This window comes from Oryza glaberrima, chromosome 10 (assembly GCF_000147395.1).
Source record: "Oryza glaberrima chromosome 10, OglaRS2, whole genome shotgun sequence".
Classification (NCBI taxonomy): Eukaryota; Viridiplantae; Streptophyta; class Magnoliopsida; order Poales; family Poaceae; genus Oryza; species Oryza glaberrima.
Genome location: NC_068335.1, coordinates 16,711,668 through 16,739,154, shown reverse-complemented (window position 1 = coordinate 16,739,154; position 27,487 = coordinate 16,711,668). Strand labels below are relative to the sequence as shown.

Sequence of the window (27,487 nt, the reverse complement as noted above, 5' to 3'; positions counted from 1 at the left end):
CGTGGAGTTTGTTTTCAGAACTTGATTATCGATCCACAGCTCTTATCTTCAAACTGAAAAAGGTCGCAAGATAGGATCACATGAGCTCACCATCAGCATAACGAGATGGCAGACAGCGACTGGGCTAGCGTATGCATCAACTCCGGACAAAATAATATACTATAAATATGTAAAAAAAAAAATAGAAAGAAACCGTAGATTCTTTGATCCTACTCGATCCTCGGTTCCTGTAGCAGAAGATCATGCATCAAAATAAAATATTTCCTCTATTCTCGAATAATTCACACTAGTAATATTCACGCTTATTTTTTTTAAAAAATATGTTATCTTATCGAAATATATAACAGTAATTTATGGTCAAAGTACAACACCCATGGTCAAAAGTGACACATTAGAGAACAGAGGAACAAACAAGAAATGGAGTAAATTTCGCTTGAGCCAGTCACACTCAGAAGTCAGACACAGAGAGGTTCTCAAAGTCAAAGTCAAAGGGACATGGCACTTTCATTAGCCACCTGATACAGCTAGCTTCATGAACTGCTGTACAGTAATACAATCTTTGAATCACACTCACATGGAACCAGAAGGTATTTCAATCAGTATATAGCGCGGAAGAAGGGGGCAAGGCACATGGAATGGGGATAGGAGAGCGCGCTCAAGTCAAAATGGGTTTAGTTCTATGCAACTAAAATTGACTACAATTCTATGTTTGTATATTGAAAATATTTATTTTGGAATCGAGAGAGTAGTACTATGGATTGGCTGCTCTCTACAGTAAGGTGCCATCGATTTCCCAATAATCGTACAATCTAACCCGTGTTGGTTAAACATTCTCGGATTCTCAAGTTATAAGTAGATAAAAATGGGTTTCAGTAGCTGGGCTTGACATCGTCATTGGCTCTGTCACTAAGCTCAACCGCGACAACATTTTAGTAATTGGTATATATGTTGCATTCAGTATGCAACATTTCAAGGAAAAGGGCATGTAACTTAGCGGTTGCAGTGATCTAAGTAGCACTCGAAGGTTTTGATTTCAAATCTCCATAGGAGTGAATTTTAGATTGAGCTATTTTGAGGGGTTAAGTTCTCAATTTAAAAGACTGCATATATCCAATTAGATATGGAGACCGGACAAAAATTACTCTTCTAAAAAAAAGTACTCAAGAAAGCACTATTAATCCATATTTGAAGCTTCAAATAGAATGAAGAAGAAAATATGCAACATTTCTTTTCTAAATTGCTTCAAGAGAATATAATTAATATTGGTAGGGAAACATGAAGAGAAATACAAACAGAGGCTTGATTGAAATCTGATATCGGTATTCGCCAGCCAAGTCTGGTCTGAAACGGGGAAGTTTGCAAGAGTTGGGTTCAATCCCACGAAATTCCTCCAAAATCTCCCGTTCGAAAGGAGGTCTAAAAGTTAAATTCCTTTCGTGGAAGAAAAATTCTTGCGCTTCAAATTAAAAAAGAAAAACTGGTCCATGTGACTATGTCTCACGAAAATTGCCGATTGTGTACTTTACACACAGTACTGCCGTACTGGGCTTGTAATTGTAGATGAACAATTTGGTTCAGGTGATCAGGTCCGGGCTTTCTTAAAATTGGGCAAATCAACGAAAATGACAGAAACAGGCCAGATGTCAAGAACGCCATGGCCCGTCTGTGAACTTGGCAGAACAGCCCATGTGTAAACTCAAAGCTTTGAGGTTTCAAGTTTTTTTTTTCCTCTTTCAAATTATATACTGTACACGTACTATTGTCTTCTTCTATCCAGTATCCATGGCGCAAGCCCAGTACGGATAATATTTTACAATTGGGACTTGCGAGAGTATATTTTACCACTTCAGATAATATTTTCACAGTCCTGAAAAGTATTTACAATCATGAGATAATGCATCTGGTAGGAACGGGCACTTACCGTAGAAAAATAATCTTACAGGTGTCAGCCAAGGAGGCACTTACCCAGAATTTTGTAAAATTTACTCATTTATTAACTATTTCTTCCGTTCCATAATATAAGTATTTTTTAACGTTTAAATTTTTTCCCTCAATATAGCAACTAATCAACCTATTTTCAAGTCAAATTACTTTCTTGTCTTAACCAATCACAATCTATCAGTTAATTTGTTTATATATTTTTTTTCTGCTTGAACCAATCATAACCATTCTGCTCTACAATTTGCTTATATTTTGCAATGACACAAGTAGATTATATGGCACGACAACAGTACACTAGCCCTGATTACCCAAATTCTGCCACGATCAGATAGAAAATTGTGTCTTCCAGAGAAGAGGAAGAGAGATTCTACACTTACCCATCAAACTCCCTGGTTATCACCATTCCATGGGCTAAAAGAAACACTAGCTAGTAACCACATGCGCACACCCTAATAGTGACTTTGCGTAAGTTGGTTTCACAAGTCATCTTTTTCTGATCTTTTTTAAGGGTGATCGCGTGCACAAATCCTAGTACCATCAAAAGGTTGGCACATAGAAATTTCAGTGACAATATGTAAACATGTTAGGTCACAGTCACATTGGAATGTTATGTGCGTGTGTGATAATCTTATTCCTTTCTGAAGAATAATAAACAGTGTAATTCCTCTTTGCTTATGTACTTTTTCTTCACTTATTGTTTATCGGACATTTAACTGAGCATATATGCAGTGCCAAACAGCGGGAATTGGCATCCCCTGTTTCTCCTTTCTTCAGCTTTGTCAGCACACTGAACTGTACAAAATCAGTTCATCTTTTCCCACCTAATTCTGAAAATGACATCAATAGCAAAATGATCAAACAATCAAAATTTTCATAGAAATAAAATATTTTCCTTATCGCAATTGGCACCTTACATTTAGATTTATTCCAAGTTACTCGGCAAAAAGAAGAAGGATTAAATTAGTCCATCGCTTGCACTGTTTCATCTGCTAGTGCCAGCTCCAACATTTTGAAGAGTTTACTATTATAGCTTCTCAACATCTCAAGCTTGATGTACCAACCTGTCGTAGAATGCGTCCTACCAGTAAGAGCAATGATGCAAGATCAACTGCTTATAAACAAACAAGCAAATTAAACAAACACGGTTTGCAAGTATAAAAAACTTATGTCACCTTAATTACATGCAGTGCAATCCAGCCAGCAGCAACAACAATTAATTGCACTTGGTTGACCTCTATAACATTAAAAAAATCCCTAAGAAAATTGCTGACATAATGTTCTAGTCAATTGGTGCTGCAACTACCCGTACATGGTCAGCAGCTGAAGCAAGGACGAGAGCTCAACTAAGGAGGTCATTATCTAAAAAAACTAGGGATATGAGGGAAATAATTAGAGGATTAAACAGTTCAATTTTGTACTGGTCCACGCAATGGAAGAGCTAATAGAATGTTGTAATTGCGTGTCAAATAGATTATACATTGTTGTGTACCTTTTGGAACTTTCTTTTTTCGCCGAAATGTGGCTTTTGGAACTCAAGCATATCGGATAGATAGGCTTGCACAAGTTGTCCACTAGATCACTACTACTGTTGTATATGCACTGGGATGACTATGAAAGTACACAATGGTTGGTAACCGTACACTCAAAGGAATACCCAGTTTTTTAAAAGAATTTAGGGTATCAACTTCAAACGAGAAAAATAATTCATGAGGGGATTCTCTATTCTCCAGCCAAGGTTTACACAACCGATTGCCTTAAGACAACCGTGATAATCAAGCGGTTATTATCGAAAACCAGCAAAACTTGTTGAAAAAATTGTAAGCTTTTTAAAGTTATCTACTTTATCGAGCGATTCGTAAATACGGCTACGGCTAGATAGATAAGATTGATAACCACGATAACCAAATGGTTATTGTCACATTTGAAACGGTTATCTAAAGTTTTTTTTTTTTTTGCAAATATAAGATTGCTTCAAGATTTGTGCTCTGACCCACTTCACTCACTTAGTCTCTAGCTCTATGCAGAATGTTTGTGTCCTTTCACCCATCTCTTTGCCACCAATGCTTAACGGTACCTTGGAACACAGGAAAAACAATAGTATTTCAAAGGATTTAAATCTTATAGGAAAATTTTCTATCAGGTCTTTTGGAACGAATCAGGTCCCAGCCCATACAATTCTTTTGAAATTTGTGTGGAATGGCATGTTTCATGGGAATTTTGAAGGATTCCTGGCATGAGCTCTCTAATCTCTTTGGAATTCCCATTTATGCCTACCTCTCTCTGCCATATCCTGTGCTTTTCTTGTATTCCATCCCACGTAGTTTTCCTGTATTTTTTGTTCCTTACAATTCAAGGTGTTACTGACATTCTATTTTTATGTTTTTTATATTCCTAAGGTCCAAAGAGAGTATTGGACCCATGATCTTGTATCTTTAAGTGCCTACCAAGCCAGCATCGTGTCATAGCCGGAGCATCAATCTCCATATGAATCCAATCGTGACCTCATGGTTTGAATTTTTCAAATTTTCATAATTTTTGGACGCCAAAAGTCTAGCAATCCTATTTTTTGATAGAGATATATTTACTCATCACATATAGAGAAATCATATCTCGAACAAACAGTGCGCTTGATGGCGCCCGCCCAACCACCGCCGGCTCAGTCGCTCTAACACCTCTCGATCACCTCCTTGCAAGCAATGCTCGCCATGGCCGCCGCCGCGCTCTCGCCGGAGCGCGTCCGGTCGTCGTAGCACCTACTCGCCGGCGCCGCTCCAATCACCGTGGTTCAGCCACCCGCGGCGGAGTATGAAGCGCCACGACGCGGGAACGCCGCCGCGGCGCGCGCGCGACCATGCACGCGGCGTGCTTGTGCTCCACCTGCTGCTCGTGTCGGCCTCGCTGCGCGGCGCGACGGCCGCGCCGGGCGAGGCGGAGGCGCTGCTCGCGTGGAAGGACACCCTGCCGCGCTCGGCGGCGGCGGCGGCCGGTGTCCTCGGGTCGTGGGCGACGCCGTCGCCGCAGCAGCCGAACGCGAACCCCGCCGTCGCGGCGTGCGCGTGGCGCGGCGTGGCGTGCGACGCGTCGGGCGTCGTGGTGGGCGTCGACGTGGCCGGCGCGGGGGTCGCCGGGACGCTCGACGCCCTCGACCTCTCGTCGCTGCCGGGCCTCGCAGCGCTCAACCTCAGCCTCAACTCGCTCACGGGCTCCTTCCCGTCGAACGTGTCGTCGCCGCTGCTCAGCCTCCGGTCCATCGATCTGTCGAGCAACAACCTCTCCGGCCCGATCCCGGCGGCGCTGCCGGCGCTCATGCCCAACCTCGAGCACCTCAACCTCTCGTCCAACCAGTTCTCCGGCGAGATACCGGCGTCCCTCGCGAAGCTGACGAAGCTCCAGAGCGTCGTTCTTGGCTCCAACCTCCTCCACGGCGGCGTGCCGCCGGTGATCGGCAACATCTCCGGCCTGCGAACGCTCGAGCTCTCCGGTAACCCGTTGGGCGGCGCGATCCCTACCACTCTCGGCAAGCTCCGGTCGCTGGAACACATCAACGTCAGCCTCGCCGGGCTGGAGTCCACCATTCCCGACGAGCTCAGCCTCTGCGCCAACCTCACCGTCATTGGCCTCGCCGGGAACAAGCTCACCGGCAAGCTGCCGGTGGCGCTGGCGAGGCTGACGAGAGTGCGGGAGTTCAACGTCTCCAAGAACATGCTCTCCGGCGAGGTCTTGCCGGACTACTTCACCGCCTGGACCAACCTCGAGGTGTTCCAGGCGGACGGCAACCGGTTCACCGGCGAGATCCCCACGGCGATCGCCATGGCGTCGAGGCTGGAGTTCCTCTCCTTGGCGACCAACAACCTCTCCGGCGCGATCCCGCCGGTGATCGGAACGCTCGCCAACCTCAAGCTCCTCGACCTCGCCGAGAACAAGCTCGCCGGTGAGATCCCCCGCACGATCGGCAACCTCACGAGCCTCGAGACGCTGCGGCTGTACACCAACAAGCTCACCGGCCGGCTCCCCGACGAGCTCGGCGACATGGCGGCGCTGCAGAGGCTGTCCGTAAGCAGCAACATGCTGGAGGGCGAGCTCCCGGCGGGGCTCGCGCGGCTGCCGAGGCTTGTCGGCCTCGTCGCCTTCGACAACCTCCTCTCCGGGGCCATCCCGCCGGAGTTCGGCCGGAACGGCCAGCTCTCCATCGTCAGCATGGCGAACAACCGCTTCTCCGGCGAGCTGCCTCGTGGCGTGTGCGCGAGCGCGCCGCGGCTCCGGTGGCTCGGCCTCGACGACAACCAATTCTCCGGCACCGTGCCGGCGTGCTACCGCAACCTGACCAACCTTGTGCGCCTCCGGATGGCACGGAACAAGCTCGCCGGCGACGTGTCGGAGATCCTCGCGTCGCACCCCGACCTTTACTACCTTGACCTGTCCGGCAACTCGTTCGACGGCGAGCTCCCCGAGCACTGGGCGCAGTTCAAGAGCCTCTCGTTCCTCCACTTGAGCGGCAACAAGATCGCCGGAGCGATTCCGGCGAGCTACGGCGCCATGTCCCTGCAAGATTTGGACCTCTCGTCGAACCGTCTCGCCGGCGAGATCCCGCCGGAGCTCGGGAGCTTGCCGTTGACCAAGCTGAACCTGCGCCGCAACGCCTTGTCGGGACGTGTCCCTGCGACGCTCGGGAACGCCGCGAGAATGGAGATGCTCGACCTGTCCGGGAACGCGCTCGACGGCGGCGTGCCGGTGGAGCTGACGAAGCTGGCCGAGATGTGGTACCTCAACCTGAGCAGCAACAACCTCTCCGGCGAGGTGCCGCCCCTGCTCGGCAAGATGAGGTCGCTGACGACGCTGGATCTCAGCGGCAACCCCGGCCTGTGCGGCCACGACATTGCCGGGCTGAACTCTTGCAGCTCGAACACCACCACCGGCGACGGCCACTCCGGTAAGACGAGGCTGGTGCTCGCCGTCACGCTCTCCGTCGCCGCCGCGCTGCTGGTGTCCATGGTGGCCGTGGTTTGCGCGGTGTCACGCAAGGCGAGGCGAGCCGCCGTCGTCGTAGAGAAGGCGGAGACGTCGGCGAGCGGAGGCGGCGGGAGCTCGACGGCGGCGGCGGTGCAGGCCTCGATATGGAGCAAGGACACGACGTTCTCCTTCGGCGACATCCTGGCGGCGACGGAGCACTTCAACGACGCGTACTGCATCGGCAAGGGGAGCTTCGGGACCGTGTACCGCGCCGACCTCGGCGGCGGGCGCGCCGTCGCCGTGAAGCGGCTCGACGCGTCGGAGACCGGCGACGCGTGCTGGGGCGTCAGCGAGAGGAGCTTCGAGAACGAGGTGAGGGCGCTGACGCGGGTCCGCCACCGCAACATCGTCAAGCTCCACGGCTTCTGCGCCATGGGCGGGTACATGTACCTCGTGTACGAGCTCGCCGAGCGGGGCAGCCTCGGCGCGGTGCTGTACGGCGGCGGCGGCGGCGGCGGCGGCTGCAGGTTCGACTGGCCGGCGAGGATGAGGGCGATCAGGGGCGTCGCGCACGCGCTCGCCTACCTCCACCACGACTGCTCGCCGCCGATGATCCACCGCGACGTCTCCGTCAACAACGTCCTCCTCGACCCGGACTACGAGCCGCGGGTGTCGGACTTCGGCACGGCGAGGTTCCTCGTCCCCGGCCGCTCCACCTGCGACAGCATCGCCGGCTCCTACGGCTACATGGCACCAGGTACAAACTGTCCGTACATCCATAGCCACACAGGGTGAAAACGGTCGGAATCTAACGACGCTGGTAGTTGATCATATTTATCATTTATACTACTCAGTACGATATTAATATGATGCATAAAGAAATTAGAAAAAACAAATTTTATATCTATGATATTTAAAATCTTAATAGTGGTGGTGTCCATTCGCACGCAATCTCTACCATTGACATATGGGTCTCATAATCTATACTATTACCTTTCAGCAAATCTTCAATTTCACCATTAGCTCTCCCAAATTTCAAAATCACCTACTTGTTGAAATAAGAAAAACCATAGTATTACTTATACTAAATAGGGTCTTATTATTAACTAGCTGGGTGACCCGCGCAATTGCGCGGCTAGCACCCAAACAAAATCATATATTATTTTAGTATGATTCATTTAAAATTTATTAAATAACTAGCTCATTGTCTTAAGACTTTGAAAGAACAAACCTTATCATCCTCGTGTTTCTAATTATATAGTTTTTAAAAGTCACACCAGTTGCTACCCTTATGTCATCTCCTTCTTTATTTGCTTGCTCGATCTATCACTATTTCTATTCATTCTTCTTGGAACATTTAAAAATTGGATTTTATAGTTTTTAGAGTTTATTGTTATGTTGGGTTTCATTTTTATAATATCTAGATGTCCCGTCAAACGTTGCCATTATACTCCTCTATGGTCCGTCCACTGTCTCTTCTCTTTATTGTCATTGAGATTTTTAAAATCGAACATAATTATCATTTGTGTTCATTTTTTACTTTCTAGAAGTTCCGCCAAACCGTCAGCGGCTTTGCCATTGTACTCCTCTACGGTTTGCCCGCTGCCTCCCTTCTTTATTGTCATTGATATTTTAAAATCAAACATGATTATTATTTTTTTTTTTACTTTTTAGAAGTTCCAAACCTTTAAAAATTAAACTTGTAGTTTTATTTTTTATAATTTTTAGAAGTCCCTTCAAACGATGCCACTATGCCCCTTTACAGCCCGTCCGCCGCCTACTCTTTATCGTCATTGTGATTCTAAAAATCGAACATAACTATCGTTAGAATTTATTTTTTATTTTCTAGAAGTCTCGTCAACCGTCGGCGGCTCTGCAACTATACTCTTATACACCCTGCCCACTGCTTTTCCTTTTTATTGTCATTGAGATTTTAAAATTCGAATATGATTATCAATGGTATTTTTTTTTTACTTTCTAGAAGTCTCGGCAACCGCCTTACTTGTTTGCTTCACGGCCTACTTGACGTCCCTCCTTTTAATCGTCATTAGGATTCTATTTGGTGTTTTATTAACAATTTTTATATGTCGTATCAACCGCCACCACTCTACTCTTTATATGCATGGTACTTAATTTATCTCGTCATGTGTTTTAGATGGTTTTCTTTCAATAGTCTATATTTTTATCACAAATTTTATACATTGAATTTTATACATTGTATTCCTAATTGAAATCTTATTTTTCTTTTTCTATTTTCAGAATTTAATTTTTTAGAAAAATTAGTTAATATCGTATTGTGTTTTTTTAATGTTTTTATTTTTTATTTTCAATTTTAGTTGTTTCAAAATTGTATTCCTACTTGAACTCTCTTTAAATTTTTCTAATTTTGGATATTATTTTATTTTTTATTCAAAATTTTTATTAATCTCGTATTAGGTTCTTATATGAGTTCTTCGTTCAATATTGTCTATTTTTAATTTCGAATTTCAGCTAATTTTAAATTGTATTCATACTTGAACTCTTCTTTTATTTTCTTTTGCTAATTTCGGATTTATTTTTATTCCAAATTTTAATTAATCTTATATTGGGTTCTTGTATGTACTCTTTTTTTTAATATTCCTTATTTTTAATTCCGAATTTCAGTTATTTTTAAATTGTATTCCTACTTGGACTCTCCTTTCCTTTTCTAATTTTGGATTTTATTTTATTTTTATTTCGAATTTTGATTAATCTCATATTGTGTTATTATATGGAAACTTCTTTCAATATTGCTTATTTTTAATTCCGAATTTCAGCTATTTTTAAACTGTATTTCTACTTGGACTCTCCTTTCCTTTTCTAATTTTGGATTTTATTTTATTTTTATTTTGAATTTTGATTAATCTCGTATTGGGTTCTTATATGGAAACTTATTTCAATATTGCTTATTTTTAATTCTGAATTTCAGATATTTTTGAATTGCACTTCTACTTGGACTCTTCTTTTCTTTTTTTTCTTTTTCTCTGATTAATGTGGGAATTTCTAGCCCCCACAGTGAACATGGTGCCTCCTTTCAATGCTGTTTTAATAATATAATAGATAGATAGATTGATTGATTTAATAAGCTAGAAATTTAATTTGTTTTCTGTTGCAATGCACGGACTCTAAGCTGGTATAGCCAACAAAAAAAAAAGGAAAACCGTTGAAAACAGTGCCCCTTAAACATAAACGGTGCCCAATTAATCGAGAATTTTCGTGACCATTTTCACCCCTTATACACACCGAATCGGCCATTGACGCTGATACCATGTTTATCTTGCGGTCTTGCCGCAGAGCTGGCGTACATGAGGGTGACGACCAAGTGCGACGTGTACAGCTTCGGCGTCGTGGCGCTGGAAATGCTCATGGGCAAGTACCCCGGCGGGCTCATCAGCTCGCTGCAACACTCGCCGCAGTCACTGTCAGCCGAGGGGCACGACGGCGGCGGCGGCGGCGGCGGCGAGGAGGCGTCGGCGTCGGCGTCGCGCCGGCTGCTGCTCAAGGACGTGGTGGATCAGAGGCTGGACGCCCCGGCGGGGAAGCTGGCCGGGCAGGTCGTGTTCGCCTTCGTCGTGGCGCTGTCTTGCGTCCGGACGAGCCCCGACGCCCGGCCGACGATGCGCGCCGTCGCGCAGGAGCTCGCCGCTCGCCGGCGACCGATCCTGGACAGGCCGTTCGAGATGATCAAGATAGGCGACCTGACAAATTCTCACAGATGAGAGAGAAAATTTGTGACAAATTATCGATTGCTTTGTGCTTATGTGATTCCGTTAGTAGATTCTCATTAGCATCTGTATAGTTTTTGTACAGTCATATTTAGTCCCGTTTAAGAACATGCAGATGATGAAGAGTGTTAATTGACTTTTTTTAAAAAAGAAATTAAAAATGGATTTATCTATCTATGTTTTAAAACAAGTTTTATGGAGAAAGTTATTTCATGAAACACAACGTCGTTTAGAAGTTTGAAAGTACTAACGAAAGGCGAGGTAAAATCTACATGTAAATTACCGAACGTTTGGGCTGAATTGATGCCTTCCTACGGGCTGAATTTATGCACAGTTATCGGCTGAATTTGCACTCACATAAGGGCCGAATTCACGCCAGCTTTTGGGCTCAATCGACGTAAACTTGTCGGCCAGATTGACCAGCATTTCTGGGTCAGATTTACCTGCATATATGGGCTAAATATGCGTAAACCAACGGACCATTGAGCAGAAAGCATTGGGCTGAAATTACGTCAAATAATGGCCGAATTTATCCTCATTGGGTCCAACTAACGCTCACTGTTGGGCCAAATTTACGGGCCTAATGGGCTAAATTTGCGCTCATTTTCGGTCCGCACTAACGCTCAAATAAGGGGCCAATTTTACGACCTTTTAGGCCGAACTATGGACTGAATTTACTCCCAAAAATCTTAAAAGAAACTTCAAAAACAATTGTTCTTAAATTCGAGTATAATCTCCACCTCAGTTCTTACAAATTTTACCCCCAAAACACTTTATCCCACTCACAAAAACTTGTACATGAACAAGTCAAAATACTCCATACAACAAGAATCATCCATCCGGTCATCCCTCTTGCAAAATGCAGAGACACAGAGAAGTAGTAGCAGCAGCTGCGAGCTCGAGCTCATCAGCACGAGACCCCGCATGGCTTGAGGACGGGGCCCTTGGGCTTGGGGATGAAGGGGTCGATCCTGACCCAGACGAGGGAGAAGATGGAGGCGAGGAGGATGGACCAGAGCACGACAATGGTGGGCGTCCGGTTCTGCCTCCCCATGAGCCCCTTGAGGAAGGGGTAGAGGTGGAGGATGACCCAGAAGGAGAAGAAGAGCTTCCCGAACAGCGGGCCCCACGACCCGTACCCGTTGTTCACGGCGTCCGACACGCCGGCGACGATCCCCACCATGTTGATGATGATCAGCGTCGTCGGCGGCACCAGCAGCGTCGTCCACTTGAACAGGTAGAGCTCGCCGAACGCGTCGGTCTCGTCGGCGGCGGCCTTGGACGTCACCGTGAAGTTGGTGTCCACGCCGCCGAGCACCTTGAGGAGGCCCTGGAACACGGCGAACAGGTGCGCCGACACGCCGCCGATCACCCAGAACTGCTCGTTCCTCCACCAGTCCTCGATGCTCACCCCGCTCCACCGCAGCTCCAGCACCCCCGTCGCGATGATCGACAGGAACAGCGCTATGAACCATATGCTCGCCAAATTGTTAAGCTACACGTACACCAAGATCGCGATCGATCGGTCAGTGCAAGATCATTTGGAGCTTGAAATTTTAGCGGAAATTTTGATGTTCTTGGTTGGTTCTTTACCGTGGGGATGATGAACTTGCCGGTGAGGAGGCAGACAGCGGGGATGGTGCAGTAGGCGAGGAGGGGAATGGAGGTGAAGGGGTAGACGATGGTGTTGGTGTAGGCGAAGCGCTCGAGCCACTTGAGGCGGCCGCCATAGGCGTACCAGAGCGGGCAATGGCGGCTCATGAAGATCTCGACGGAGCCGAGCGCCCACCGGAGCACCTGGTGCAGACGATCCGACAGGTTGATCGGCGCCGACCCCTTGAATGCCGCCCTCGCCGGCGTGCAGTACACCGACTTCCACCCACGGCAATGCATCTTGAACCCCGTTAAGATGTCCTCCGTCACCGACCCGTAGATCCACCCAATCTGCAAGAATTTTGATTTTTGGTTAGCTTCGATCATCTTCCTCGAGCTTGCAAATGGTGGAGATTTTTTGATGGATTACCTCCTTGCCCCACTCGGTCTTCTCCTCGTAGCCGCAGCTGATGACGTGGATGGCCTCCTTGATGAGGGCGGCGGGGTCGGCGGCGGCGCCCTGGGGGAGGCCGCCGTCCTCGACGAGGGTGGAGGCGATGAACACCGGCGACTGGCCGAACCGCTTCTCGAAGCTCTTCTGCGACATGAGCGACGAGCGCTCCAGCTCGTCGTACCCCTCGAGGCCCTCCTCGATCTCCTCCAGCTCGAACCCGCGCTGGTGCTTCCGGTACCCCTTCTTCCCTCCGGCGAGCGACGCCGCGCCGCCGCCGAGCTTGTCCTTCTTGCTCCTCTTCTTGTAGAACCCGAGCAGCCCGCGGCGCGGCTCGTCGAGGCCGCCGCCCTCGCCGCCGCCGCTGCCCTTCTTGTTCTTGTGCGACTTGCCGCGCTTCCCCCCGCCGAAGCAGCAGCAGCAGCAGCACCACGACGGCCAGCAGTCGCACGTCATCTTCGGCCTCTTCTCCGGCCGCGGCGGGTCGTATCCGTACAGCGCCTGCCTGTTGAACACCGTCCCCGTCCCCACGTACACCGGCCCCTGTATCCCGTCCAGCCCCTTCATGTTGATCTGCACATCAAACGACACCATCGTTAGCTCACGTCACGGCGCGACGCACGCACGCCGGAGAAGAAGGCAGTGCTCACGTCGAAGAAGACGGTGTTGCGGTTGGCGTAGCGATCGTGGCGGTCGATGCCGTCGAAGCGCTGGGGGAACTGGACGTAGCACAGCTTCTTGCCGAGCTGCTTGTCCATGAGGAAGCACATGGCCTCGCGGACGGCCTTGCTGTTGTTGACGTAGTGGTCGCAGTCGAGGTTGAGGATGAAGGGGGCGTTGGTAAGCACGGCGGAGACGCGAACGAGGGAGTTCATGGCGCCGGCCTTCTTGTGGTGGTTGTAGCCGGGCCGCTTCTCGCGGGACACGTACACCAGCCGCGGCAGCTCGCTGCCCTCGACGTCGAGCGCGCCCTGGCTGCCCAGGTACACCTGGATCATCCCCGGGTGGTCCCTCGTGTTGTTCCCCGGCCATGGCGTCCCGTCCTGCATCACCCACCCTTCCTCCGGCTTCTTCTGCGCCTTCGCCACCAGCGCGTTTATCCTCACCTTGAACTCCTCATACTCTCTCTGTCACATCAAGAATAGGTGTTAAAAAACTTATAGACGATCTAAACTGGATGACAACATCGAGAAGGGATATATCGGTAACGAAGTTTAGCCATAGCCTACATCTCCAAAAACAGACTGATCACGAGATGCTCCAATTGAATGAGGGTTCAAAATTACATAACAGAATTTTTGACATTTCAGTTCTATTGGACAACCTGATATGATATTATTTGAAACTTTTAAATGTTTTTCAAATTTTTGTGAATTTGATAATATTTATTCAAATTTTATCAATTTTTTTCAAAATAAAATAAAATAATTTCGGATCGAAATAACCGGCTATATCGGTCCCCCCAACACAAATGCCTAAAACAATATATTAAACCCTTGAATCCGGTGTATTACAGCGTATCAGAGTATCCACGACACTCAACCCGCAGATGGAGTGGAGAAGGTTTACCTTCATGGCGCGGCGTTCTTTGACGAAGGTGGGCTGGACCTTGTCCTTGAGGTAGTCGATCTTCTGGGAGAAGTAGAACTCGGGGGCGCGGGGCTCGATGGTGAACTTCTTGCAGAAGGGGACCCACCGGCGGGCGAACTCGGCGGTCTCGGAGAGCGTGTCGAAGAGCAGCATGGACGCGCCGTCGTCGGAGACGTAGCAGGAGACGCGGTCGACGGGGTAGTCGACGGCGAGGATGGACAGCACGGTGTTGGCGGTGATGATGGGCGGCTCCTTGAGCGGGTCCACCGTGCTGACGAAGAAGTCGATCGGGGCCAGGCGGCACGGCTCGCCGTCGCGCTCGTACCGGAGGGCCAGCCGGTCCAGGTACGTCTCCCTCGTCACCGGCGACCACTTGGGCAGCTGGTCGAGGATCCACGACAGCGCGAACCACAGCTCGCAGATCACCGAGGCCAGCCACAGCGGCACCGCGTCCATCGCCGGCGTCGTGATCCGGAACTTGAGGAAGAAGCAGAGCACCACCAGCCGGAGCACGATCACGATCCGGTACGGGTTGATCTTGCTCGACGGGATCGGCACCTTCCTCCACAGCGGCTGCCTCGCCTCCGCGAGCCTGCATGCAGAAATTCGATCATCACGATCATGCCAAAGTTCACAAGATTTGAAAAATCTGAGGTCGATCGATAGATAGATCTTTGGAGAGCTAAGCTTACAGCATGTACTCGTCGTCGTTCTTGTCGTCGTCGTCGTCGCTGTCGTCGCGGTTGAGCTTGCCCCGCTTCTCCTGCTTCGTCTTCCACTTGTCGATCCTGTCCTTCCACTCCATGCCACCCTCCATCTCCCTCTCCTGCTCCAGATCCTTCCCAGCCACTGCAATTTCACAGAAATCCACACACACATCTTCAGATGAATTGTTACACCAAGAAACGCAATTTCTTGCGGGATTTGAGTACCGACCGCTTCCGGTGAAGGAGGAGAGCGCCGGGCCTCCAGGGCGCCACTTCTGTGCCGGCTGCTCGCCGTTCTCCTGCAAGACAAAGGTTGTATACAGGTTTCGCATCAGTTTACAAGCACTTGATTGCAGAGCAATTGCAGTGAGAAATCAATGGCGATGGATCGATCGAGTCGAGTTGAGCTCTCACCGAGTAGACGTCGAAGTTGACGGGCTCGTGGGGGGGTTTCTGCTTGGTGGGGCTCTTGATCTGGAACTCCTCCTCGAAGTCGTCCATGTCGCCGCCGTCGTCCTCGTCGCCTTCCACCCGTGGGCACCCTGCGACCGATCGATCGAGACAGACAGACAGACATTCTTGTCAAGCTCGATCTTGTGAACTAAATTGCGATTGATCACATGGACACAACACATGATGTTACCTTTGTGGCGCTTGTAGCGGGTGTTGCACTGGGGGCAGCACTGGGTGCCCTCGCTGCGCTCGTACTCGTAGCAGGGCCTGCACACCGGGAAGCCGCACTCGGCGCACGCCACGAACGGCTTCCCGTCCTCCCTCGCCGCCACCTCCTCGCCGCACACCCGGCACGTCTTCTCCTTCCCCTTGTGCTCGCCACCGGTGACGGAGGCGGTGTCCATGGTGAGGTGCCGGGGAAGCGACGTTGGTGGGCGAGGAGGAGGCGGCGGCTAGCTAGGTGATATAGCAGCTGGTTGATGATCAGATGCAGGGAGGCGGGGGCGGTAAGGTGGCGGGGTGGCGTCCCGCACCAACCGTGAGTTGGGGCGTCCCGGTTTGATTAGAGCGCAAGCCAAGGCACGCACGCACGCGGCCGCGCGCGCCATGCATTGCTCGCTTCGGAAGCAAGCCGCCGCTGCCGATGCTGCTGCTGCTGGAACGAGATCGTCGTAAGGTGAGATCGCAACGAGACGCGAGGGAAATGTGTTGGAGGGGTCGTAGTGCAGCTGAAGCAAAATCGAAGGCCAACGGTGAAGGGACGTGGATGTGTTTGGTGGGTGGGTTGCGGTGACGCCTCACCGTTTTTCTGGTGAGATGGTGCAGGGGGGAGATCCGGGCCATCCGGCTCGTGTAAGCGTTAAGTCACTGCGTGTATAAATGGCAGACGGTAGGAGGAAGGCCATCTGAACCTGTCAAGTGAGAATGTGAGATGAAATCCTGCGATGCTGGCGTTAACACGCATTGCGATTCAGGGAGGCTCTGGTGTAGCAGCACGCCGACACACACACACACACTCTCTTTCTCGGTTCAAACGTGAGCGTGACCAACACATATCAGGTTAGCCATCTAGGACAAACTAGACTCGAGGCCCTGAGAGCCAACATCAGCTAGATTTTTGTTTTTTTTTATGTTTCACGTTTTCAGTACGAATCAGGTGTGCAGTGAGAAAAGCAATGGATGGATGCTTGCATTAAAAAGGGTAAGTAGTGTACACCATCCAGTAAGAATATGCCGTGTAAGCAGATCGCAATGCCATGGCTCCTCTTGATTGTCAAAGTATGTTACGAGCAAAATTAAGTGGCGTACAAACTCCTCAACATCTTTGTATCTTTTACCATAAGCTATCAGAGAGGAAAGCAACACAATAGGTCGGAAAAATTGCCTCGGACAACAACACTAGCTGAGGCTGTAAAGAACAGGCGCCGGTATCGGCACACCACTCGATGGCCACTATCCAAGCTGCAACGTTTTGCGGTGACTTACACGTTGTACCGTCCACCTCTGCTTGGTTTCTCCCTCTTGGCGTCATCCTGCATTGAAGTTGAAGCACCATCCAAATAGAATGAGCTATGGACGTATTTGATCTATTCTACAGGTGACTAAAAAATAATATGTTATTGAGACAACAAAAATAGTCTAAACACATACATGGAAGCTGTAGACCATCTTATCATTGTAGTCAACAATCTCCTTCCATTTCTTGCCAATGTTTACCTGCAAAGCAAAGGCATGTTAGTTTTCTCTAGTTATCATTGGTCTATGGTTGAAGCCATGTTTCAAAAGGTAATGCTCAAATCTCAAAAAAAAACACATATAGAGATGTCCTTTGAATGCACAGGCCTGTGGTAACAATGAAAAATTTATGAAGTGCAGAAAAAAGAGACAGGATGGTTGATGAGTTAGGGAATTACAAAGCGATTGCTTCATTGCAAAATGTGAAACGTTTTAGTACTATTATGGTGCTCATCAATGCAAACCAGCATTGATGTTGTGTTTATGTTTTTGTTATCATACCAATGCAATATATCACTATATCAGAAACACAATAGATGGCAATCATAATGGATGCATCAACCATCAATAGTATTGCATGATGTGGGCACCAGATGACTTTAAGAGTCTTGAGTCTCTTTGACACGGCATCAAATTACCTAATAGGGATTTAGCTCACACAATAGGCTTTATCAAGCATAGCTTAAATTGACTGAAACTCAAATCAAACAAAATAGTTCTCTACTCAAGACAGAAATAAATTGTTCCAATAAAACAAGCAGATAAATGGTATCAAATAAGATATGGAACTCAGAAAAGCAAACAAAATGTAAAGTCTAGCCTACCATCAAATACTTGTCAACTGTATCCCAAATAAATTGAGCAAAATTAGTGAAGTGGACAAATTTGATGAACATAATACTAAAGAGAACATGGCAGCTTTGAACAACGTGTTTAATGTTGACTATAGAGGTGGTGGGAAAACAATGTACTACAGATTAAATTGCTTGCTACATCAAACATATGAGCAAATACACTCATATTGTTATACTACAGTATTTTTCAAAAAACCAACCTGAACGGCTTCATTGCTGGCAGTCCTAGTCCACAATGCAAGCTTGTCTCCTCTCTGGCGGACACTAGCAACAACTCCACAAATTTCCTCACTTTCATCAAACTGCTCTCCAATCAGAGCCATCAGCTGCATGTTCGAAAAGTTTGTCAGCAGAAATGATAGAAACTTTAGAAGATAGGTCAAGCAACAGATGTTATATCCAAAGCACTTCAGAGCCTCCGACCAAACTAAGCAATGATTTTAGAGGAAATGTACCGTTTCAAGCCACATGTTCTCAAGGGTGGTCTTCCTGCTACATGGCACAGTCCATTTGCCCCCATTTGCACACTCTGGGTCTTCCCACTTTGGTTCTACACCAGCCTTGAATAAATGAAAATCAGCATTTACTGTCACCTTGCTTGGACGGAAAATCTGATCATACAAGCTGCAGCAAGAAATAAGGGGATTTAAATGAAAGGAAGATCATGCCTGCACATATAGGATAAAAGGACAATCAAATTCAAAAGTATCCGATAATAGGCAGGAATACCTACAGTAAGAACTTGCCAAAACATAGAAAAAATACAACAGAGTAATTAATACCTACGCCTCCATGTGCCCACAATATTGAATGTCATTCTAGTTGTAAGTCTCAAAAGGTATAACTATTTTTCTTATCTTTAGACACAAAAAAAAAAGTCGCATGCAAGCTTGAATAATAAATAAACAACAATGATAGTTGTGTTCATATGTTGTATAATTGCTACCCTTGTACATTTAACCACATTAAAAGTCCCGGAACATCCATAAAAGAAGCTAGAAAATATACTCCATGCAGCATGTATGGAAATAAGACAACTCTATCAACAGCTGGTTCAGCAATACGAGGCCTTCGAGAAATCTTAAACATTCTAGTCTATCAACAGCTGGTTCAGCAATACAAAGCCGTAGAGAAATCTGAACATTCAAAATCAGTTGTTACGACTATGCGGGAGGGGACAATTGTTGTTTATAAGTCACAACAAACGACCAGGGTTGCACTTCGGGAAACAAGCATCCAGACAATCCCTAAACATCAGTAATCCACGATGCAGCCTACACTTAAAATCAGCTCCAAAGTAATCAGCATCGATGCATTGTAGTAATTAGATCTGACGAAAACTGCAGCCAACGATAGCATCAACAAACATATCAGCGAAAAAAAAAAACTAACCGAAGTACCCTCTAATCATTCTAGATTGTGCTCGCATGGGAATAATCAGAACCCCCGATCTACACCACCAGAAATACCCACAGCATAGCCACTAAATCAAGCATATGAGCTACCAGACAGGATCAAAACACAGAAAGTAGATCAGATCCGAAGACCGGGAAACGGATCGGGCAAGGGCTTAGGGCGCTTCATCGGCACGTACCCCCAGAACTCCTCGACGGTGTCGAAGGTGTAGGCCTTGCGGAGCGAGGTCCCCCACGCGGCGCCGGGCTTGGGCTTGGACTGGATGTCGTACCAGAACGCCCACTGCCTATGCAGCTTGTGCGGCGCCTTCGCCGCCGCCGCTCCCTCCGCCGCCGCCACCTCCGGGGTCTCCGCCGCCGCAATCGGCGCTGCCTCCACCTCAGCCATGTCCGCTCCGCCGCCGCCGCCGCCTCTGCTTCTCCTCGAGGGAAAACGAACGAGTAGGCGATGCGAGAGAGAGAAGAGAAGAGAGAAGCCGCCGCCGCCGCCGAGGGGAAAGAGAAGGAGAAGGGGAAGAAGGTTTCGGCTTCTGGATATGGCCGCGTTGGCGAGGGAGATGTGCTGCGTTTTCACCTGGGCTACGACCCCACGATGCCACTAGAGGCCCGGTCCGGCCCGTTTATAACGGGACGCAAGTACATCGCAGTCTCCTTGTGGCCCATATAGATGGGCCTCACGTGAAACGAAACCCATTCCCGACACAAATAAAATGGGCCTCATGTGCACCGAAGGTCCCTCAACTTGTCATCGAGTTACAAAATCGTCTCCCAACCGCAAAACCAGATATCGGGTATCCCTTAACTAAACCATTCGTTTTAGGTCCTTCGGTGGTTTTGACCTCGGTTTTATCCGACGTGGCGGCTGAGTCAGCGTGGGACCCACATGTCAGCGTGGCCACATCAGCCTCCTCTCTTTTTTCCCCTCTTCTCTCCCTTCCTCATCTCTCTCTCTCTTCTCAGCGAGATCAACAATGCAAGGCGGCAACGCTGGGGGAGCGGCGCGCAGGCGACAGGGAGAGGAGCTGCGGGCGGTAGGGGAAGGAGCGGCGCGTGGGCGGTGGGGAAAGGAGCGGCACGCGGGCGGCGGGGGGAGGATGTGATATCCCGGCTCAAGGCTTAATAGGATTAATAGAATACTCATATCTTGCAACTTCTTTTCCGGAAGCCGATCTCGAAAAAACTCTGAGATTAAGCGTGCTTGGCCTAGAGCAATTTTGGGATGGGTGACCGACCGAGAAATTCTTCTTAACCTAGAGCAATTTCGGGATGGGTGACCGACCGGAAAATTCTTCCCGAGTGCACATGAGTGAGGACAAAGTGTGCAGAAAAGACTAGTGTTGGTCTGTGAGGGCAGTCTATGTCCTAGGAAAGCTGCCAGATGTAGTGTGGGGCGTCACATATGGTATCAGAGCCGACTCTTGTAGCTATACGTATATATGAATATGCACGTGTTGGTCTGTGAGGGCAGTCTATGTCCTAGGAAAGCTGCCAGATGTAGTGTGGGGCGTCACATATGGTATCAGAGCCGACTCTTGTAGCTATACGTATATATGAATATGCACGCGGGCATACAGTGCATACGGGATGATCCACGATGTGGTCGTATGGCATGACGTATGTGCGCCGAAAAATGTCTGCATATACGTGGTGCTAATAGGGGACGTTCCTGGCCTGGGTTGACCGACGAGGACGTCGGTATCTTAAGGGGGTGAGAATGTGATATCCCGGCTCAGGTCTTAATAGGATTAATAGAATACTCATCAACAAGTTGCAACCTCTTTTCCGGAAGCCGATCTCGAAAAAACTCTGAGGTTAAGTGTGCATGGCCTGGAGCAATTTTGGGATGGGTGACTGACCGGGAAATTCTTCCCGGTGCGCCTCGGGTTCTTCCTCCCCCCACCCCCCCACCCCCCGCTGCGCTCACCTGCCGCCGCCGTCCCTTCCTAAGCTAGTTCGGGTTCTTCCTTCCCCCCTTCCTAAGCTAGTTCGGGTTCTTCCTCCCCCCCCGGTGCGCTCGCCTGCCGACGCCGCCCCTTCCTAAGCTAGTTCGGGTTCTTCCTCCCCCCGCGCTGCGCTCGCCTGCCGCCGCCGCCGCTTCGCTTGTTCTGCCCGCCCTTTTGGTGCAGTGAGCAGTCCCGCTTCGCCCCGCCCTTTCCCGGGTCCGCCCCTTCCTAAGCTAGTTCGGGTTCTTCCTCCCCCCGCGCCGCGCTCGCCCGCCGACGCTGCCGCTTCGCTTGTTCTGCCCGCCCTTTTGGTGCAGTGAGCAGTCCCGCCTCGCCCCACCCCGCCGCCGCCCTCGTCTCCCGCGTCGCTCCGTCAACCAACCTACGCCCCTGCACAGAGAAGTGAGAGAAAGAAGGGAGAGAAGAGGGGAAAGAGATAAGGTGTTGATGTGGACACCCTGACCATGTGAGGCCCACGTGGGTCCCACACTGACTCAGCCGCCACGTCAGATAAAATCAGGGTCAAAACCACCGAAGGACCTAAAGTGAACAGTTTTATAAGTTGAGGGATGTCATATATCTGGTTTTGCGGTTAGGGGACAATTTTGTAACTCGATGACAAGTTGAGGGACCTTCGGTGTACTTTTTCCACACCGTTATGCCGTTCCAGCCCAACACGTCTGTCATAGGTTCATCCAAAATTCCACAAATCATGCTCACAGCATCATAAACACATGACATCCAAAATTCCACAAATCATGCTCACAGCATCATGATAGATTCAGAAACACAAGAAGTTTTCCTTGAGAGAGATGAGAGTGAAATATCTATGGCTGCGTTCGGTAGCAGTAGTTCCCAACCCATCTCTCTCGTTTTCCGCGCGCACACTTTTCAAACTGCTAAACGGTATGTTTTTTTTGTAAAAAGTTTCTATACGAAAGTTGCTTTAAAAATTTATATTAATCCATTTTTCAAAAAAAATTAGCAAATACTCAATTAATCATGCAATAATAGAGACTTCGTTTTGCGTGCCGGAGAGGAGGGGTTCCCAACCCAACCCCTCCTCCCGAACAGAGCCATAAGCTTTCGATGACTTTCATATTTGATACAGTTGGGCAAGGACCTCTCAAATTGTGTAACCAGTCACCTCGTCAAAGTGACATTTGTACAGTAATTGCACATCAGTACCAAAATCTCGAGCTGTGCATGTTTTTTTGATTTCAACAGAAGAAAACGAATACAAGCTTTGTATGAACATAGAATTTCCTAACGGGGGAAGAATCAACAGCACTGTTCTTGAGTAGATGGCCATGCCTTGAGTGTCAGAAGGGCTGAGTTCCTTGTGGTCTGTTCAACAAAAATGAATAGCTGCATAGTACGATTCTGTATATCCGGCTTCCCCTGATCTTTGGGGAGAAGAGTGTGTTCTGTCTAATCAAACTACAAATCATGAAAGAGGCGTCTGATTTGTTCTACTGTGGCAGGCATCAATGTGATGGGGCACCTTTTATGCTGTAGAGCAAAACAAAATCAAATTAGCGACTGATTGGTGGCTAAGATAAATAGATTGTGGGTTGCTTCTTTCTGATCATAATAATGGAAAGCTTCTTTGTGACAGTAATCTACCTGGGAGACTGACTTAAAAATGCAACTGTAGCAGAATACAAAACCAGAAGCAGAAAGAACAGAAGGGTTATTGCGCTTCTGGCAGCATAAGGGGCACAATGTCCTGTCAGGGGGCAAGGGAAGTCCATCTTTAGCAACCTGATGAAAGAAGTAGACGCTCAAATCAAACAGTAGTCATATAAAGAACTATTAAACCACAAAATATATCCAACTGCACAGTGGCAAAACAAAGAGTTCTGTTCACCATGTTACTGCAAATTGAGATTTCAGACAAGGGTAACTGCTTTCTGCATATATTGACTAGCATATAACATGTACCTTTGGCAGAGGTGGAGGAGGGGGTGGGGGATATACAGTCGGAGCTGACATTCTTTCCTCAGCAGATTGATACCACCATTCCATCATCTAGATAAGATCACGAGATAGAGAACATTAAGCGAAGCACGATGGGGGATCATGTTTTTTCATCATATTACATCCATTGTAGGGAGAACTGAGAAGATTAAAGATAAAGAGAGTGTGCAAGGAAAAACAAATTTGACCACCGAGACAAACGAAGAACTTGGGTTCCTAGAGCAGAAATTGGAGAGCTGACCTTGAAAAAGAAAACTGCAGCAATCAAACCAGTTTGTGCATAATCTAGGCTAGTGTACATACAGTTAAGTAACACCCTTTGCATGGTCTGCAGGGATAATATTAAAATATTAGTGTTATGCGCCATTATTAAATGACTCAAACTTGAGCAAATCCACTATATGAGTAGTGATACAATCCTTTACTACCTTCAGCCATGGAGGACCACGAAGTCTCTCAAGTTCTCGATTTCTGATTCTTGATACCCTAGAAGATGATTCCATCTAATTTTTCAAGAAAAAACAATAGAAAATAAATTAGCAAAATAAAGGCTAACCATCTCTAAATATGAAAACTTAACCCAATTTGATATCTGATATGTTTTCTTGGATTTTAAAAAAGGACAATGGTCTGCATGGAGAAATCATAATCATAAGAAAGAAAAAGGGCATTTGTATCAAGGTAATAGGATAGAAATAGGCTTCTGCATATTTGAGCTAACCAATAGTCAAGGACACAAATTAGTAAGTAACTAAGTATCAAATACCAGCTCTTGTCCTGTAGCACGACAAACATGAAGCCCAAGAGCATGCAGTGCTGGACTATAAAATGCAGTACCATCCAACAAATACAGCAACTGGTAAGCAAATGAGAGACCTGCAAATCAATTTTAAGACCTGATAAGTAAAAATTATGGCAACCGTATAGCCCATCTGATGAAACAAACAAATCAGCGGTGCACAGCTATGTAATTGAATTTGTATAAAACATGAGTTACATCCACACACAGCAAAACAAAAGGATTAAGACAATAAAAAGTAGGTTATACAAAATAAGCTAAAGCTGGGCTGCTGGAATGATCTCATTCTTTATTGGTCTTTAACTGAGAATAATGCACTTGTAATAAGATGTCTAAAATCAATAGATACAGAAGAAAGCTGGAACACTTATGATTTATGCAAGGTGTCTAGGCATAAGGGTAGTTAACCTTCATTGGTCGCATGAATCCATGGATAGCAAACACCTATTAATGCCGCAAAATTCTTCTTAATACGTGCCATATTTGATACTTCTCCAGTTGTAGCCTCGACTTGTGCTTGAGAAGTCTCCCCTTGATCTGAAACAAGGTCAGCTTCATCGAATCTAACATCACCCTGACCCCAAAGGCTTGCCTGCAACCTGGCCTCCCTTTCTTTGTTATATATGGACTGCAGCTTTGACTTGAAATATGGCAAAACAACCTACAAACATATTAAGAACACCGTAAAAAAAATATTCCAAACCTGAGAAATTTCATCATAACATAAATAAAATGTGACACCCATTTTTTATGAGCATTTTGATAGTGATATCCATATGTTTGTCGTTTTACTTGAGTCACTGAGGTAGCACATGAAATTGTATCATAAATGCCAAAAATAACAACTTCATCAAGAGCATCGCTAATACATTTAACAACTACACTAAGTTTTGGTGCTGAATACGCATTAAAGGATAATAGACCAAAGCAAGATTGAAGACTCGAAACTTTTTTTTCTAATCTGCACCAACTTTCAATAAGAAAATAACTGAACACAGAGATCCAGTAAGAGCATCGTAGCTTGTAACTAAAGCAAAAGGACATTCTGTATTCATACTGGAGTAGTACATAGTAAAAATAGACTAGGCATTGGTGTCAGTTGTAAAACGTTGATAAACAAGGCCAGCTTTAATAAAAGAGCAGCTCAGGGCACATAATAGAACCATGCAAAATCACACAAGGTTAACATATGGGTTAGATTTGTTTCTAGGTGTTCAACTCTTGAAGTCATGATAAACCAATTTAATCAAATTGGTAGAGAGAGGTACTGTTTTCGTAGATTTTGATAGTAGCTGCATATGCAGAGTAGCAAGACAGAACAGCTCAAAAGTATTTACCACGAAAACAACAAAGCCAATACCAAAAAAAAAAAGCAGTAATATTTGACACTAAAGCTGCTTGCTGCTAAACGACATCATACCAAAAAAACAACAGAAAGGACTTTCTGGCGCTTCCTTAGAACAGAATCATAGGCTTTATCATTGGATTCTGCACCAGAACTACTTCTCTTTACTGAAACCTTAACAGGTCTCCGCCTGAGACCATACAATGACTCCGAAAAAGAACCATCTGAAAAAAAAAAAACCTGGACAGTTATAATCACAGAGGCGTTGAGATGTCTCAAAGAAAAGTTAGTACAAAGGTCATGAACACAGCAAATCCTTTACAGCAAAAGAACCTTATGTTTCTGTGATGACAAACCTGTCGTTCGCAAACTATGGGACTCAAGGACAGCCATTAACAAGGCAAAGAATTCATCCTCGTAATCTAAAACTTTATGTAACAACGGCCGTCTTAGTGCAAAAACCTGTGAGTAATAGTATGAGTTAGTTAGAACTCTATTTAAGAGGCATGATGTACTAAAATTAAACACACACACAAAGTGATATGTTCAAGAATTTAGAGAAAGCATCAGCTGAAAAAATGACTCCTCTAGTCACAAGTTTTTCCCCTTATTAAAAATGGTGCATATACTACATTAAACTCTGCTTTATCGCTCTCCATTGTTTAGACACTTTTTTCAAACAGGTAGTAGTAAAAGCGCAATTACATACTTAACTGCCTGTGCAAGAATCACAAAGCGCAATTACATACTTAACTGCATGTGCAAGAATCTTTGTGAACCAGATAGAGCAGAATTTGTATCATGCTTTTGACAGTATGTTGTGCTAGGTAAAGGTCCAACCTTGTGTAGGGCAATCCAAAAACTTCCATTCCGCATGTAATCCTCTTGGCTATTTCGTGCCCAGTGCGCACTGTTTTTTAGTACTTTTTAACACTATTATTGGAGTTTCTTCGTAATATACTTCTACATACGTTCCACAGATGCTCTACAAAACACTTCACCTTCAGTTTGTTGGGATGCTATTCTAATTGCATCATTTGGTCACATTCAATTTGTTCTTAAACATGTGATATACAACAACCAATTTAATATTATTTGTATAGAAAAATGAACAGCATCATGTGAGCTCAATGTCCTTTAAAAGAAGTTTGCTCAAAACTACATATAGCAATGATCCCAATGAATCAACCCAATTCAGTGCAGCTAGCCAAACAACCTAAAGAGCTGTAATATCCATCAGCAGAAGAACCAACTTCTGTGACTGCGAATTGCATATACAAAACTAGCACTGATCAACTATACTCCGAGCTTGCACCAGTAACCAACAGAATCTGGCACAGAAACAAATAAAACAACAACCCAGAGCCCGCACCATTCAATCATCTCCAACTCCTCAAGCTAGACCACTACAATGCGCAGGAAGCCAGCATCGTCGAGTGACACTATAATTTTCTATCACCCCCTAGAAACCCCAGACATCTTACCAAATTACAGCCACGAAGTCAAAACACCCTTATCCCGAGCGATTTGGATCGAATTTGGAGGAGATGAGGAGAGGGGCGGGGGCGAGGCGAGTTCATCCACTTTACCCCGAGCGAGTAGGAGAGCGCGGCGCGGAGGCTGGCCGGCAGCTGCTGCGCGGCCGACATCTCGAAGAAGGTGGGCCGCGCCCCCTGCCCTCCCACCTGGAACAGCATCCTGCCTCCTCCTCCTCCTCCTCCGGGCTAGGCTCGGCCGGCTAGGGTTCCCGCTGCCTCTTCCCCGGCAGCGCGACTCGGCCTAGCTGCGGGTGGATCCGCCGGAGTTGCCGCCGCAGCCGCCGGTTAGTGTAGTCCTCGGCGTCCACGGCGGTGTGTGTGCGTGTGGGAGAGAAAGGAGAGGCGAGGCGCAAAAGAGAAGCCTTGAGGGAGACGGGACGGGGGTGGTGACGTCACGAGGCGACGATGGGCCGGGCTTAGAGAGGATGATGGGCTCTTCTGTCGATGGGCCTTCTCAGGAAAACGATGGGCTCTTCAGCAACATCCAGTTCATGCAAATACAAAGGGGCTCATTAATTATTTGAGGGCAACTACAAAACGGGATCCCGTTGCAACGGGACAGACATATTAACTATTCTCTTGCACGAGTATCACAGGTATCAGGTCCTAGGTATCACAGGTACCGAGTAACAGGTATCAGGTACCATGCAGCTAGTACCACAACAGATAT

At 47.2% G+C, this 27,487-nt stretch overlaps 4 protein-coding genes across 5 annotated transcripts; 1 reads left to right on the top strand and 3 right to left on the bottom strand.

The window, feature by feature from the left end:
• Window positions 1-4,487: 4,487 nt before the first annotated feature.
• LOC127785734 (leucine-rich repeat receptor-like serine/threonine-protein kinase BAM1) lies at window positions 4,488-10,799 on the top strand. 2 transcript variants are annotated; one of them, XM_052313135.1, is made up of 3 exons: window positions 4,488-7,648; window positions 8,439-8,471; window positions 10,204-10,271. In XM_052313135.1, coding segments are annotated over exons 1-3 (2,937 nt in total). In that variant the 5' UTR covers window positions 4,488-4,746; the 3' UTR covers window positions 10,206-10,271. The 2 variants fall into 2 exon arrangements, with proteins under 2 accessions (XP_052169095.1, XP_052169094.1); XM_052313134.1 differs by lacking the exon at window positions 8,439-8,471 and having other exon boundaries at window positions 4,489-7,648; window positions 10,204-10,799.
• A 524-nt stretch (window positions 10,800-11,323) lies between these two features.
• LOC127753102 (cellulose synthase A catalytic subunit 7 [UDP-forming]) lies at window positions 11,324-15,903 on the bottom strand. Its single transcript, XM_052278568.1, has 9 exons — window positions 15,619-15,903; window positions 15,390-15,517; window positions 15,205-15,274; window positions 14,961-15,117; window positions 14,248-14,860; window positions 13,329-13,805; window positions 12,658-13,251; window positions 12,228-12,578; window positions 11,324-12,129 (listed from the first exon to the last, which is right to left on the bottom strand). The coding sequence occupies exons 1-9, from the start codon at window positions 15,830-15,832 to the stop codon at window positions 11,542-11,544; spliced, it is 3,192 nt and encodes a 1,063-aa protein (XP_052134528.1). The 5' UTR covers window positions 15,833-15,903; the 3' UTR covers window positions 11,324-11,541.
• A 756-nt stretch (window positions 15,904-16,659) lies between these two features.
• Window positions 16,660-19,740, bottom strand: LOC127753103 (eukaryotic translation initiation factor). The gene is made up of 5 exons (XM_052278569.1): window positions 19,392-19,740; window positions 18,253-18,421; window positions 17,998-18,123; window positions 17,079-17,144; window positions 16,660-16,960 (listed from the first exon to the last, which is right to left on the bottom strand). Exons 1-5 carry the CDS (start codon window positions 19,598-19,600, stop codon window positions 16,910-16,912), a joined length of 621 nt encoding a protein of 206 aa, XP_052134529.1. The 5' UTR covers window positions 19,601-19,740; the 3' UTR covers window positions 16,660-16,909.
• A 2,494-nt stretch (window positions 19,741-22,234) lies between these two features.
• LOC127785640 (peroxisome biogenesis protein 12) lies at window positions 22,235-27,159 on the bottom strand. The gene is made up of 10 exons (XM_052313041.1): window positions 26,869-27,159; window positions 25,636-25,741; window positions 25,355-25,503; window positions 24,343-24,595; window positions 23,902-24,011; window positions 23,564-23,638; window positions 23,377-23,463; window positions 23,100-23,186; window positions 22,782-22,919; window positions 22,235-22,667 (listed from the first exon to the last, which is right to left on the bottom strand). Exons 1-10 carry the CDS (start codon window positions 26,974-26,976, stop codon window positions 22,596-22,598), a joined length of 1,185 nt encoding a protein of 394 aa, XP_052169001.1. The 5' UTR covers window positions 26,977-27,159; the 3' UTR covers window positions 22,235-22,595.
• Window positions 27,160-27,487: the final 328 nt, after the last annotated feature.